Source organism: Ochotona princeps, chromosome 2 (assembly GCF_030435755.1).
Source record: "Ochotona princeps isolate mOchPri1 chromosome 2, mOchPri1.hap1, whole genome shotgun sequence".
Classification (NCBI taxonomy): Eukaryota; Metazoa; Chordata; class Mammalia; order Lagomorpha; family Ochotonidae; genus Ochotona; species Ochotona princeps.
The window spans coordinates 48,918,381-48,933,131 of record NC_080833.1 but is presented as its reverse complement, the minus strand read 5'-3'; the positions used below and the strand labels follow the sequence as shown (position 1 = coordinate 48,933,131).

Sequence of the window (14,751 nt, the reverse complement as noted above, 5' to 3'; positions counted from 1 at the left end):
TTCTCTTAAAAAGAATTCTGGCATTGCAACAATAGTTTAACAGTGGTATTTGTTAATACCATAACAGTGGCACCATAATACCAGCCACATAACTACCTGTTGGCAACGCCCGCGTCGCCACGTAATCCGAGCTGAGCGGAGGGACTAGGGTTGCAACGCAGACAACGCAGAGAGACAAGACAAGGCAACACGCAGTACACCGAATGCCGATCGATGACAGATTGATGTTTATTGCAACTCCAGACTTTCTTTTATACTCTGCTTAGCTCCTCCCAGTAGTGTCCACCCTAAATCCCTTCAGTTCCTCCCAGTAGTGGCAACCCTAAATCCCTTCAGTTCCTCCCAGTGTTTATCCAATCCTCTAGTGGCCACCCTAAATCCCTTGAGTTTTATCCAATCCCTTGGCAGATAACTTGACAAATAGGAAGCAGGAACTTGCGGTTAAGCCAGTGGCTAGATGTATCAGGCCAAAATTACCAATCCTGTTATGCTCTGAGAAACAAGCTAAGCTGTGGAGTTAATCCTTGGGAGACCGGTGCCTGCATGTCCCCCTTTTTTTGTTTTTTTTAATGGACGCCTGTCTTAGGTTGTCCAGCAGTCAGTTGACGCCTTACCCGTCATGGGGAGCCCCACCTGGGGAATCCCTGTCTTAGGTTGGTCATCAGCGCTGCCAGATCTTACCCGTCTCTGGCTGCCCATCACACCATGTTCAGCACTAGGGTTTTCCACAGCTAAATCCATCATGGTTTGTCAAATAATGACCTGCTCCCAGGCTTATTGCCTGCATAGGCGGCAAAGAAGAGTGAACAGTACTGCAATCATGGCTACGACCATCAGCCTCATGGCCAAGATTCCGCTTTGTTCCTGAAACATCCATGCTGCCAGTTAAATGCCATTTCACAGGGGTAACACATATATGATGGTAAATCGGGGAGCAGCTGGAGATCCCATGGGCAGGATATCAGGAAGTTGCACCACTGCTGTCAGGGTCTCCTATCCTGCAAGAACATCATTAGGAGTGGGATCATGTTGAGTTGGAGCCAAGGAGATTTGCCGTGTAAGTCTCTCGGGAACCCATCTAGGTGTTTCTTCATCCTGGGGAAAAACACAAACAGAGCCTCGCCCCCACGTTAGTACTGGATCTGGTCCTCGCCATTTATTTGTGGCCAGATCTTTCCATTTTACTTGGCCTTTATTCTCATTAGCAGGGCGAAGCCAATGGCGCTCTGTAGGAGCTACATAAAAGGCGAATGAAAGATGAGCATTCCCCAGTTATCTTTAAACTGACTTCACAGACACACAGGAGTTGAAGGGTCAGCTGAGCAAGCTGAACTTTCCAGGGCACGTTCGACAATGGCTTGACCCTGAGGATTATAAGGAATGCCTGTTTTGTGAGTTATATTAAAATATAGGCAAAGGCCTGTAAACAATGGGCTTCTTTTAATTTCTCTCAAGCTGTTCCTTTACCAATTCAATTGCAGCCTCTAATTTTTAACCCTGTCACAGACTGGTTGGGGGTCACCTTGAAGATGTCTGCCCAAACCTTTTCCAGGAAAGTATCCCTGTCTATTAAGCATATTTGGCACAGGTTGAGAGGTCAATACAACATTCATGGCACTCAACAAATCTCGTCCCCACAGATTGATAGGAATATGTGGTAAGACATACGGCTGGAAACTCCTGAATGTCCCTCTTGATCCTTCCACCTTAACAACCTGGCACTTTTCTGTGGCTGAGAAGTTCCTATCCCTTGGAGAACGGTTGGGGTGGCCTCTAATGGCCAGGAACTTGGCCACTGTGCCTGGGATATAACTGTACTATCAGCTCCGGTATCAAGTAAACCTGTGAATTTTCTCCCTTCTATCTCTAACTGTAAGGTGGGTCGGGTTTGCATGTCGGAGACCCAACATGCCAAGGGGCCAGAATGTCCAAATCCTCCTTGTCTATCTCTCTTAAGAATGGGGTTGTCAGTTGGAACCTTGGGGATCAAGATTAGCTGGGCAAATCTAGCTCCTGGTGGAATGATTATAGTGCCTTTGGCTGATTCTGCCATGACCTCTATTTCTGCTGGAGTATCCTCATCTATCACTCCTGGGAGTACTCTGATTCCATGCATAGTAGCACTACTTCTTCCTAGGATCAGGCCCAAGGTATTCTTAGGTAAGGGGCCCCTGACTCCTGTTTTTATCCGTTGGGGTCCCAGGAGCGGGGTCAATACCTCTCCAGAGGTGGCACAGAGGTCCAGTCCTGCGCTACCTGGTGTTGCTCTGAGGAGGGTTGAAATGTCGGTGCTCCTCGCCGTGGGAGAGGGACTCTGGAAGGAGTCTGCGCTGTTCCGGAAGTTACAGGTGTCTGCTGGGCTCCGTACACCTGAGGTTGGGGGGCCCGGAGCGGGCCCCTGACCCCGTTTCCCGATAGGGGATTGCCTTGGGCATCATATCTGGACCTACAATCACTGCTCCAATGATAGCCTTTATGGCATCTTGGACAAAGATCTGGGGCCTGCAAGGATCTTGGGGGTGATCTTCCTTGTCGCGGAAGTTTGGGGCACTGTTTTTTAAAATGTCCAGGCTGTCCACATCTGAAACAGGTTTTGGGAGGCGCCCTAGGGTGGGGCTGAGGGTGTTGAACAGCGGCTGCTATCACTTGCCCAAGGGCATGGGTGGAGTCAATATGTCTGCAGATTTTGAGATAATCATGCAGGGACTTATCTCTGTGGAACCTGAGAGCATCCTGACAATATTTATTAGCATTCTCAAAGGCTATATGCTTAATTACTGGCATTGCTGGTTCCACGTTACCAAAGATCTTAGTAGCAACCTGCATAATACGGTCCACAAATTCTTGAAAAGGTTCTGTAGGGCCTTGCAAGACCTTGGAAAGCTGGTCTCCTGTATTAGCATTAGGTAAGGCCTTCCAGGCTCCAAGGGCTGCATTTGCTATCTGTGCATAAACTCCTAGGTCATAATTAACTTGTTGTTGGATGCCCTCAAAAGGTCCAGTGCCAGTAAGCATTTCAAGGCTTCGATCTGCGTGTCCCCCAGCCGCGTTCTGCTCAGCAAAAAATCTGCACCTATCTTGAAAATCCCCTTTCCATAGGAGAAAGTCACCACCATCGAGAGCAGAGCGGCACAATTGCATCCAATCACTAGGAGTAAGATTCAAACTCAAAAAGGATTCTATGAGTGCAAGAGTAAAGGGTGCCTGGGCACCATAATCTTTAACAGCCTGCTTTACATTTTTGAGGTCTTTAAATTGAAGGGGCTGATGCTCCCGGCGAGGGGGACCTCCTCGAACTGGGACCTCTATTACAGGGAAGCATCGAACCCCACCCACCGGCGATCAGTGAGGCCGTCATTCCATGGCCGTGTGGGGTAATTATTGGGTGAATGGCCCGCGGCATCCTCCTCAGGAGGAGCGGTAGGGGTCACAAAATTAGGGGCATAAGGTGGTGGTCTTGAACTGGACAATTTGCCAGAGGAACGTGCACCTATTCCTGCTTTCTTTAACTTTCTTTTAATGTCCCTAATTTCCCGCTTTAAGAAAACCTTCTCTTTATCCTTAATTTTCCGCTTTAAGAAAACCTTCTCCTTATCCTTAATTTTCCGCTTTAAGAAAGCCTCCTCATCTCGTTTGTCCTCACTCTCTTCCGAGGAAGAGGCCTCGTTCTCATCTGAAGAAGAGGCTTCACTCTCCTCTAAAGAAGAGACCTCACTCTCCTCTAAAGAAGAGGTCTCACTCGGGGTGGTTTCACTCGAGGCCACCTCGTTCCAGGCTTCCAAGGACCGTAGAACTTCCCACCCCTGGATTGCTTCAAAAGTAGTCTGTACTTCTCTTAACTGTCTCTCAACTTTCACTTTATCAGTAAATAATGAATCACGGACTAAGCGCCACAAAGAAAAGTTAACAATGGGGAAATTATCTGGGTCTTTTTGTAAACAGGATTGTAAATTGGCCTTAACCTGTTCCCAATCGGGAATATTGAAGTTGCCTGAAACAATAAACCAAGGACTGCTAGATTGAATGGCTTTAACAAAATTTCTAATCATTTTAAATTTAACTGGCATCCCCAGTTGACGTAGAAGTTCTTCAAGCTCGGTGGCCAATTTATCCCGTGAGAAGGCAGAACCCATTTTATCGTCCTTTTCAACGGATAAATTAAACACCAAGACCTCACTATACTTCAAAATAAATCTAAAACCTGACTATACTTCTAAATTAATCGAAAACTTACAAAATAAATCCAAAACCTAGTTATATTTCAAAATAAGTCTAAAACCTAACTATATTTCAAAATAAGACTAAAACCTGACTCTATTTCAAAATGAAACTCCCTCTCCTACCAGTTTAGCAGAGACTTACAATACGTCCCACTTACCTGGATCAGCTGGCCAGCCTCTTGGGACGACCCTTCGTCGTATCCTCTCTTTCTCAATCTCGGTGGGAACCTCCAGATGTTGGCAACGCCCGCGTCGCCACGTAATCCGAGCTGAGCGGAGGGACTAGGGTTGCAACGCAGACAACGCAGAGAGACAAGACAAGGCAACACGCAGTACACCGAATGCCGATCGATGACAGATTGATGTTTATTGCAACTCCAGACTTTCTTTTATACTCTGCTTAGCTCCTCCCAGTAGTGTCCACCCTAAATCCCTTCAGTTCCTCCCAGTAGTGGCAACCCTAAATCCCTTCAGTTCCTCCCAGTGTTTATCCAATCCTCTAGTGGCCACCCTAAATCCCTTGAGTTTTATCCAATCCCTTGGCAGATAACTTGACAAATAGGAAGCAGGAACTTGCGGTTAAGCCAGTGGCTAGATGTATCAGGCCAAAATTACCAATCCTGTTATGCTCTGAGAAACAAGCTAAGCTGTGGAGTTAATCCTTGGGAGACCGGTGCCTGCAACTACCCTTAAACTTTTGTTTCCCATCTTTTCCTCTGCTTAAATTGCTCCCTGCTTGTTTTCTTCTAAACACTAACAAGTTTCTAATCAATTAAATGAGCTGCCTACTTATTGTATCAATTATTGTTATTATCTTTGTCAGCCATGGCATAAAACTATCTTTGCTTTATTCAATTATATTTCAAGTGTCTAGTGCAGTAACTGCCATATAGCAGGTATTCAATAAATGATTTGATATTTTAACTGGATTCGGGACATCAATGAATAAGTTAATAAAAAGCTTAGGAAGCTGAACCTCCCCAATAAATTTCAATTGACCAGCTTCTGATAGAGGATTTCTCCTTCAAATTCATAGGCACAGATTGATTAAGGTGAGAGGGTGGTTAAGCTGTAACAGCAAAAGACAAGCAAAAGGGCCTTGAGCCATGGCTTACCAGCTAAAGTCCTCGCCTTGAACACGCCTGGGATACCATATGGGTGCCGGTTCTAATCCCGGCAGCTCCACTTCCCATCCAGTTCCCTGCTTGTGGCCTGAGAAAGCAGTCAAGGACAGCCCAAAGCCCTGAATTTGCCTGAGAGAGGTGGAGGAAGTTCCTGGCTCCTGGTTTGGGATCAGTGCAGCACCAACCATTGTGGTCACTTGGGGAGTGAATCAGCAGACAGAAGATCTTACTCTCTGTCTCTCCTCCTCTGTATATATCTGACTTTCCAATAAAAATGAAATAAATATTTGAAAAAGATAAGCAAAGAACCAAGTAGCAAACCTAAGAAGCTAATATTGGGAATTCCAGAAAAGCATCAATTTAAAGAGAGAAAAATAAAGTAATAAACTTCACATTGTAACCTATACCCAGCAGAGCCTCAGTAGATACTGGTTGATTAAATGTTGCTGACTCTGTATTTAAACTGCCAATCAAAACACCATTCCACACCAGTGTCTTGGTTCAATATCTGCCTTTGCTGCTGATGCCAGATTCCTGCTAATGTAGATCCTGAAGGCAACAATGGCACAAGTATTTGGTTTCCTGTCAGCCATGTGGGGAGGACTAGATAAAGGCCCAAGAGTTTAGCTATAGCCTTAACCCTAGGCCAGCTGTCCAAGGCATTTGGGGAGTGGACCAACTGATATACATTCTCTCTCTTCCCACTCCTTCTTCCTGTCTTTCTGCTTCTCAAATAAGTAAATAAAATAAATATATTTTTAAAATTGAGAAACAGGAGTTAATGTTATGCTACTTACTGCACGTTATCACCTATGACACTGTCAACCCATTACAGAGCACTGGTTCAATCCCAGCTGCCCCATTTTCAATTCATTGCCTGCTAATATGTCTGGGAAAGCAGTAGAAGATGAACCCAGTACTGGGGCCACTGTCATCCACTTGGGATATACAGATGGAGATGGGATACCCTGAAGGAGCATGACCTAGCCCTAGGTGTTGAAGCTTTTTGGGAAGTGAACCAGAAGATAGACAATCTCTCCTTTTGTCATTCTCTTTTCTAAATAGCTAAAATAAATATTTAAGAAATGTATGGCAACAAGCCAAGAACCCAGAAGTCAAGAATGTAAGCCCAAGAGACAGAATGAAAAATAAAGGAAAATAGACTCCCTGTTATTCTATTAACATCGTCAATTTTCCATTATTTTTGTGCAACTCGAGAAGCATACAGATTTGTTATTCACCTGTCTTTGACTTTTGAATATTCAAGGACACCAAAACCATGATAAGCGAAGAATTGTGTTTTCAAGAGATAAACTTGTTTCATCCTTAAACACTCATTGGCTAAAGCTTCTTCTGTTGAGTTAAATTCATTCAGTTAAAGACTTTGTATCAAACCTATATCCTTAAGAGATTAAAGATGCAATTTAGACACACATTTTAGGAGCTGAATGCACAATCATTATTTTAGTACATATTGTCCATTAATCTGCTGTTCAATTGGGAACCCATTTGGAATGTGGCTGCTTGCTAATTAGCAGGATTCTAGTGCTGAGCTGTTTTCTGATTAAATGTCCTTTAGAATCAATAAAACATCAGGAGGGATTAGGGTGATGTGGGATTAGCCCCATCTAACCAAACAAAATGAGTTGTGTTCTCTTCTTAAACTGTCACGTTGCAAGAGCTGACAAGAGGAGCAAATTTTGTGAGCCCTGTAACAACGTTTTTTTTGTAGTTGTTGTTGTTGTTGTTACTTTCTTCTAACATTGAGATTTTGATTTCTGCTGTTTGGCTACCAATTAGCAAAGACATTAGTGAATGATTGCCAGGGTAAGGCGATTTCAAGAAAGACTTGATTACGATTTAAAATCTACTCTGAATCACTCTTATGTAAAATGAGTTCAGGTTGTGTTGGATGGAAATTATTATCCCTGTTCTTGGCCAGAAACATGTAAGTCAGAATTTGCATTTAATGTTTCTGGGTGACTTTGTAATAAATGGTAATTAAGGAGGGCAAAAAGAGAACAGGAGGCAAACTAATACTCTAAAATTGTATTGGCAAAATTAAATGCTTCAAGCCAGTTTAAAACACACGCACACATGCCAAATTGGGTTGGGGAAAAGGGATAAATAATGAAGGCTGTGGAAGCTTCCTGAATAGAGTGGAGCAATTGACACAGCCACGAGAAAGACTTCTCATACACATCTGGCCCATTATTGACAGTACAATTAGATTGAAAAAGACTGGCTTTGCTAATCCCAGCATCAGCCAGAGGATTTTAGAAGATAAAGGAAACATGAGGTGTTTGATTCAGCAATTGTTACCAGAAAAGCTCGGTGGGGTCTTTCCTCAGTTTAATATTGAAATAAATAGCCAAGAGGCAGTTGCAGACAGAGAAGTTTTATTTGTGAAGTGACCAGGTGAGTGGGGAGAGAGAAGAGGGAGGAGCCAGGAGTTGGGGTGCCTCTTGAAAGAAGAGGAGAGACACCGAAGATCTGAGGAACGGTCTTGGGATTTTAAATATTCTTGCTGGGTGGGAACCTACAGGTAAAACGTTCTCTATTGGAAGTTTTTTTTTTTCCATTTTGTGACACAGTTTCATAGGCTCTGGGATTCCCCCCAACCCCTCCTCATGCCTTCCCCCCACCCCGGTGGATTCCTCCACCTTGTTGCAGTATTACAGTTCAAATCCGGTCATGATTCTTCCATTGCAAGCATGTATCATGCATAGAGTCCAGCATCTTATTGTCCAGATAAGTTCAACAGTTTCTTGGGGAGACCATCTCTGGTCTGAAAGCAGAGCTGGCAGAATATCATCCCTTCCAATGGAAAGCCACAACATAACATTAATAACAATTTACAACATTATGCAATTAAGTGACATGGTATTGAGAGACCAATATGTTAGAAAATACAAGTTCTTAACCACATCCTATGAGTACCTTATTGACATTTCAGTTTTAGTTTATACACAACCAGCTGCTATACACCTTAAAATGGCCATAGGGTACTATTGAGCTGTCTCATGTCTATTTCATTTTTGTATTCAGCAATTTATAGTGTTGAAGCATAATTTTTACTGAGCTTGGCAGATTTTATGATAGCCCAAACTGACTTATAACTCTAACAAGGCATATGTCAACAGTTGAGTCACTGAACAGTTTTAGGAGGGGTGTGCAGAGAAATCTTCAATACCTTAGTGAGGAGTAACTAAACTTTCTGTCCTACCTAGTAAGTGTATGTGTGAGTCCAAGCTGACTGTTTCCTGTCTGGTTCTAAGCTTTCCTTGTTGTTCTCTAACTAATCTTGTGCCACGCGCTTTAAGGTGTGGCCAGTATTTCAACAGGCTTGGACAGTCTCACCAATGTTTTTTTTTTTAAGATTTATTTATTTATTTTATTACAAAGTCAGATATACAGAGAGGAGGAGAGACAGAGAGGAAGATCTTCCGTCTGATGATTCACTTCCCAAGTGAGCCACAACGGTCTGTGCTGCGCTGATCTGAAGCCAGGATCCAGGAACTTCTTCCGGGTCTCCCACAAAGGTGCAGGGTCCCAAAGCTCTGGCCCGTCCTCAACTGCTTTCCCAGGCCACAAGCAGGGAGCTGGATGGGAAGTGGAGCTGCCGGGATTAGAACCGGTACCCATATGGGATCCCGGGGCGTTCAAGGCGAGGACTTTAGCTGCTAGGCCACGCCACCGGGCCCTCAGCAATGTTCTAAAAGGGACTAAAAATAGTGATTTCAGGCAACAAGCTACTAGGGAAGTGACAGGAATTTGCACATTGACTACTACATAGAAATTGGACCTGGTTATTCACTTCCGGATGCTACTATTACTAATAATGTTATTATCATTATCACTTTAAACATTTTTATGGTGCTTGTCATAGTCCAAGTAATGTTTTAAATGCTTTAAAAATATTAAATTTTCATTCTTGCAACTTCCCCATGAAGCAGGTGCCATTATTTCTCAAATAACAAAACCCAAGCACAGAGTCCTAGAGTGGTTAAAAGCAAAATGTATTTGATAAATGACTTCTCCAGTACATTCAATATATTAGTAAACTGAATGTAAACTCTCTAGATTCAGAATTTTGTTTCTAAATCATACAGTATAGCACATATAAGTTCTAAAAAGATCATCAGGAGATGAAAGTTCTTTGACTAGTCACAGGGACTCTGTAATAACTGCATGAATACCAGAGCTGAGTTCCCAGCTGCATTTGCTGGTGAATCTGATTTTGGATTTCAGTAGCTTGCTATCATTTGCTCTTTCCTTTAAGCCTCCAAAAAAAAGTATAGGATATAGATCTAGAATGAAATGATTTTTAATAAAAGCTCAAAGAACAGGCATGATCTGAAGAAGCCTGGAGCTTAGAGTTTCTTACCTCTTCAGCCATCCCACTACCTCTTCAGTCCTACCTACAGGAAGAAGCAGCATGCACTCTGGAATCACATATCCTAGATGAAAACCTGGACTCTGGAATTCACTGGCTGTGAAAATGGGGTGATGACTGATTCTTCTTTTTTTTCTTTTTTTATAAACATAAAGAAGACAGAATTCATGTATTTCAAAGACATAATTTTAAGAACACAGTATTTCCAGCCCTTCATTCTTCCTCTTTTCTTGCAAATTGTGTGATAATATACCTTCAATTTATTTGCACTTACATGTCTAATTCTCTGCTACCCCCATGTTTATTACAGCTCGATTCACAACAGTTAAGATACAAAAACAGCCCAAATATGCATCAACTACTGACTGCATAAAGAAAATGTTAAATAACATGACCATCTAATTTCTGGCCTGGGGAACCTCTTTTGTGACACAACCAGCTAAGCTACTACTTGTAATGCTCATATTCCTTATTGGAACTCTGGTTCAAGATCTGGCTGCTCTAAGACCCAACTCCCAGCTTATGTGCCTGGAAAAGTAACTGATAGTGGTCCAGGTACTTGGATCTATACCATCCATATGTGAGACCCAAGATTTAGTCTGACCCAACTCTGGCCACAGTGGCTGTTTTGTTTGAAGATGGAAACTAGAAAGAAGTAGGTAGAAGTAGATAGAAGATATTTCTCTCTGTCTTGATTAAACTGCCTTTCAAAAAAGTAAATAAGTATTTTAAATAAATACTTTAAAGCTGCTTTTAAATAAATATTTTAAATGTTTATTCATATTTGAGAAGGCAAAATCAATACATACCCACTCAAAATGTTTTCTTTTCACTGTGTCCTCACAGTGGGAGGAGAGGGGGAAATGCCTTGGGATCTCTCCTGGGCCTCTTTTGTAAGAAATTAAGCTCATTCATGTAGTCTCTGCCTCCATGACCATGACCTAACCACTTCCTTGAGGTCCCATCTTATATTACCTTTTAAATGAGGGCTTTAATGCATGTATTTCAGGGACACATAAACATTCAGGCCATAAAATAGCTTGGCTCCCTAGAATGGTTCCTCAAGGTAAATGTTTCTTTGGGAATATCCTTTCTATGTGCCTCCCTCTTCAAACATATTTTGCAGCTTCAACTATAGTATAGGATTACAGGATTATAAGGTCAATGCCCTAATGATTAACTCTTCAAATTATGGGATCTAATTGGTGACTCTGGTAGTCTGACCAGAAGTGAATCCTCAGCATTGTTCCCTCATAGAGGAACCTGCCCCCCATTACTAATTCCATCTTCATTATAAAATGTTTCAAAAAAATTTCCCACATTTTGAGTGTTTAATATAGTTGGGTGTTTACAAACATTATAACAATACATTTGCTTAACAGTCCCTGAATAAAATCACTATGAATATAGACAAAAACACATGAGCAGCATATGATAAGAACTTTAATATCAGAATCTAGAAGGAATAAGTGAGATGTCAGAAAATCAATGCGTTCCCTGGTCTCAGTTTTTCCTGCTTCTCTGTGGGAATTTTCTTATAAACATAGGTCATTACATTGCATAAGTCTTTTAAAAAAGATTTATTTCTTTCTATGGGAAAGCTAGACTTCCAGACAGAATGAGAGACAGAAGATGTTCCATCTACTGGTTCACTCCCCAAATCGTCTCAGTGGCCAGAGATAAGTTTATTTGAAGCCAAGAACCAGGAGCTTCTTCCAGGTTTCCCAAACAGTGCAGTGTCCCAAAGCCTTGGGCCACCCTCTACTGCTTTTCCAGGTCACAAGCAGGGAGCTGGATGGGAAGGTGAGCAGCCAGAACACAAACCAAGGCCTGCATTGGATCCTGATACATTCAAGGCAAGGATGTAGCTCACTGAGCCATCACACCGGGTCACTCTGTGAGAAATTTTGAAGGCAGTAGATGTTTTGTCTCTTTGATTTGAAGCTCTCATCTGTTAAACAAGTAGCAATTCATGCAAATGTAGCTTTCTGAGCAACTGAATCCTTCCCTTCTCAACCCTCCATCTCCTGTCCAAGCATGCATACAGGTGTACTAACCACATACTTAGCTGTACCTACTCAGAGAACCAACTTAAAAGAAAAACAAAGAAAATTGAGGTGAGATGCAAAGGGGGAGGTCTAGCTATGTGTTTGCATCCGAAGAAGTGCAATTCCCAAAAATAAAGGTGTGGTGGCTACTGCAGAGAGAGGGAAGTTGTTGGTGGTTGTATGTGCTGAGGAGTATGTAAATTTAGGCACACTATCCCAAATTTAGGATAGTCTTATATCCAACAAGGGTGGTTTGAAGATCTCCCCTGCATGCTACCAAGGAGTGTCTGGAGAATGACTAAGAAGCATCAGGTATGATGGATGTTGTCATCTGATCCTGTACTGCAGGTCAAAGTGAGCAGCAAGCAGAGCCAAAAGAAATCACTGGAATTCATATGTTGGACTGTATGAAATGTTAACACATCCTCATTGGGGCTTAATTAAGAGAAAATTCCAAAATGCAAGACCTACATAAGTAAATAAATGCTTCAGATACCGAAAGGAAATCATAGCTTTGTAGACTAAATCACAATGAACCTTTGAAAATTATCTGTTCTATCATTTCTCGGCCTTTTGGCTAAGACCAAGTGTAGAAAATGATCTATTTTTTTCTAGCATTAGTAAAAAGAAATAGTTAACAGGATGTGAAATAATTCATCAATTAGTTGAAAATGATACTGCATGAAGGACTTGAATCACACATTAAGGTCAGATAGAGGTAGAGACAGAGAGTGGATGAGATGACAGGGAGAAAATAAGGGAAAGAGAGAAAATAATTAAATGAAAGTAGTCCCATATTGGCTATGGCACGGTGTGGGACATTGTTTTTTCATTCATATTATATCAAAAAGGAAACTGGATATCTCTTATTCCAGAGAAAATAAGCAAGTTTTTACAAATAAACCACCTTAGGATGTTAAAGGAAACACAAGCAATTTTCACTATTAAAGCTTGTTAAAATAATTTAGGTCTTAAATGGCTACCTGAATGTCTCTTACAGACATGTTGCTCTGTATGTTTTCTGCTTAAGCAAGTCACTAAACATGTTGTACTTGCACTTGACAGCCTTGACTTTCCCTTTCTATGTTTCCTATGCTGCCATCTTCCCCTTGCTTGTGAAGGCCAAATAGAACATTAGTGAAACCCCATTGACACAAACATTCTAGAAACGAACAAGTTCCACTAGTAAGATACATTTGTACGAGGTTTGAAGGGAAGAAGTGGAGCTGAAATGGGATGATGATGAATTATTTTTTTTCCTCTGGCCAGAATGCCTTGGCATTGCTTGGTTACTAACATCATGATGAGGTGCCACTGAAACATCGATCAGATATTTCATAGGGCCCCCTGATTTCTGATTTGTATCTTCGGAGACCTAACCCTGAGCTCAGCAGCAGACCTTTACCTCCATCCAACTAGTCTTGCAATAATACCATGGGCACCTGATTCCCTTTATCAAAGACCTTCCTATGACAGACACCTAAAATACCTTCTCTTTCCTACATTCATCCCTAAATGACAAAGGCTCCTTTGGTATTAATACACACATAAACTTTAAGCTTTACTGTACCTTCTTCCAGGATGGTGAGATGGATCACCACTATTGATTCTTTTATTTGCACAGATGGCAGAAATTTCTTGAGTTGCTGAGCAGAGCCTCTTCTGATTTGTCATCCTATTTGCCTACAGGTGAGCTGTATTAGTTCATTACTCTTTATGACATTCTATCTCCCACAGGTCCTGTTAACTGTGATACTTAGCTTGAATGATTGTTAGGTTTCATTCCATTCCTTTCCAAAATGTAAATGAATCACCAGTGAAGGAAAAATGAGAGTAAGAATCACCTCAACAGCGATTCCTTTAGTCCAGCTGATCATAAAGATGTGATTATATGTTTAATTGTGTCATAAGGCATTCTCTTGGTGGCAGTCCTTGAAGACAAACACAGCACACCAACAGAAGGACTTGGCATTATTCATGTGATTATGGGTTTAATTGTGTCATAAGGCATTTTCTTAGTGGCAGTCCTTGAAGACAAACACAGCACACCAACAAAAGGACTTGGTATTATTCAATAGAGCTGTTCAATACAATTTTAGTTGTACAGTTTGGAAACCTTGCAGCTAAGTAGTTATTCTACTTGATAGCCCACCAAAAAGAGTCCAAGTTGTATGTGAATGTTAAATGCAGCATTTTTTTGTAAATACTTTTAGAAGATGAAAACAATGAAAGTATCCCACAGGAACCAGCTAGTGAAACTTTACCATGACTGTAAAATAACATGACTGAATTTTCAAGACATCTCATTAAGTAAAATTATAAAGATGAATTGTATAAAATATTTTGAGATTGTGAGAAGTGAAAAATATGCATTGATATTGATCTGCTTTCGTAGTTTCTCCATATACAAAACCCATTCGAGCATTTACTGGGATCTTTTGGATAAAAGTACATGGCACACACACACACATTGAGCTGGTGGGAGTGGGTCTAGGTATTTAAAAAAGAGGGAAGTCATTATAGGGCATTGATCATACAAGTATCAGAAGGCTGAAAGAGTGAAAACATTGCATGGCTAGTCTAATTTCCCTTTCACAGGACTGCCATAATAAATCACCAGTACTCCAAATATGGTTATAGTTTAAAAACTAAAGTAGCATTCTACAAAAATCAACTGTGGCTCCAAGTTTCAATCCTTCAATGAAGTACCTATGAACAAGAGACAGAAAGATGTTAAAAGCAGGGAACAGATCTGCAGCATGGCTGCCATTGGGGGAAAATATAAATGGAGCCGAAAGTACCTCAGAAGCTCACTTATCCACTTCACCAAACTCTTTCTCAAAACTGGTTACTCAGGCCTGGCATGGTGGCGTTAGTGGTTAAAGTCCTCGCCTTGCACGCACCAGGATCCCATATGGGTGCCGGTTCTAATCCCGGCAGCTCCACTTCCCATCCAACTCCCT

General features: G+C 41.7%; 1 protein-coding gene across 1 annotated transcript in view; it reads left to right on the top strand.

Moving 5' to 3' along the window:
* The window catches only part of C2H1orf87 (chromosome 2 C1orf87 homolog), a 70,198-nt gene that overhangs the window by 41,555 nt on the left and 13,892 nt on the right, over positions 1-14,751 (top strand). The window contains exon 8 of the mRNA XM_004588809.4: positions 13,413-13,477. Coding sequence (XP_004588866.2) covers positions 13,413-13,477 — 65 coding nt within the window. The remainder of the gene's footprint in view (positions 1-13,412; positions 13,478-14,751) is intronic.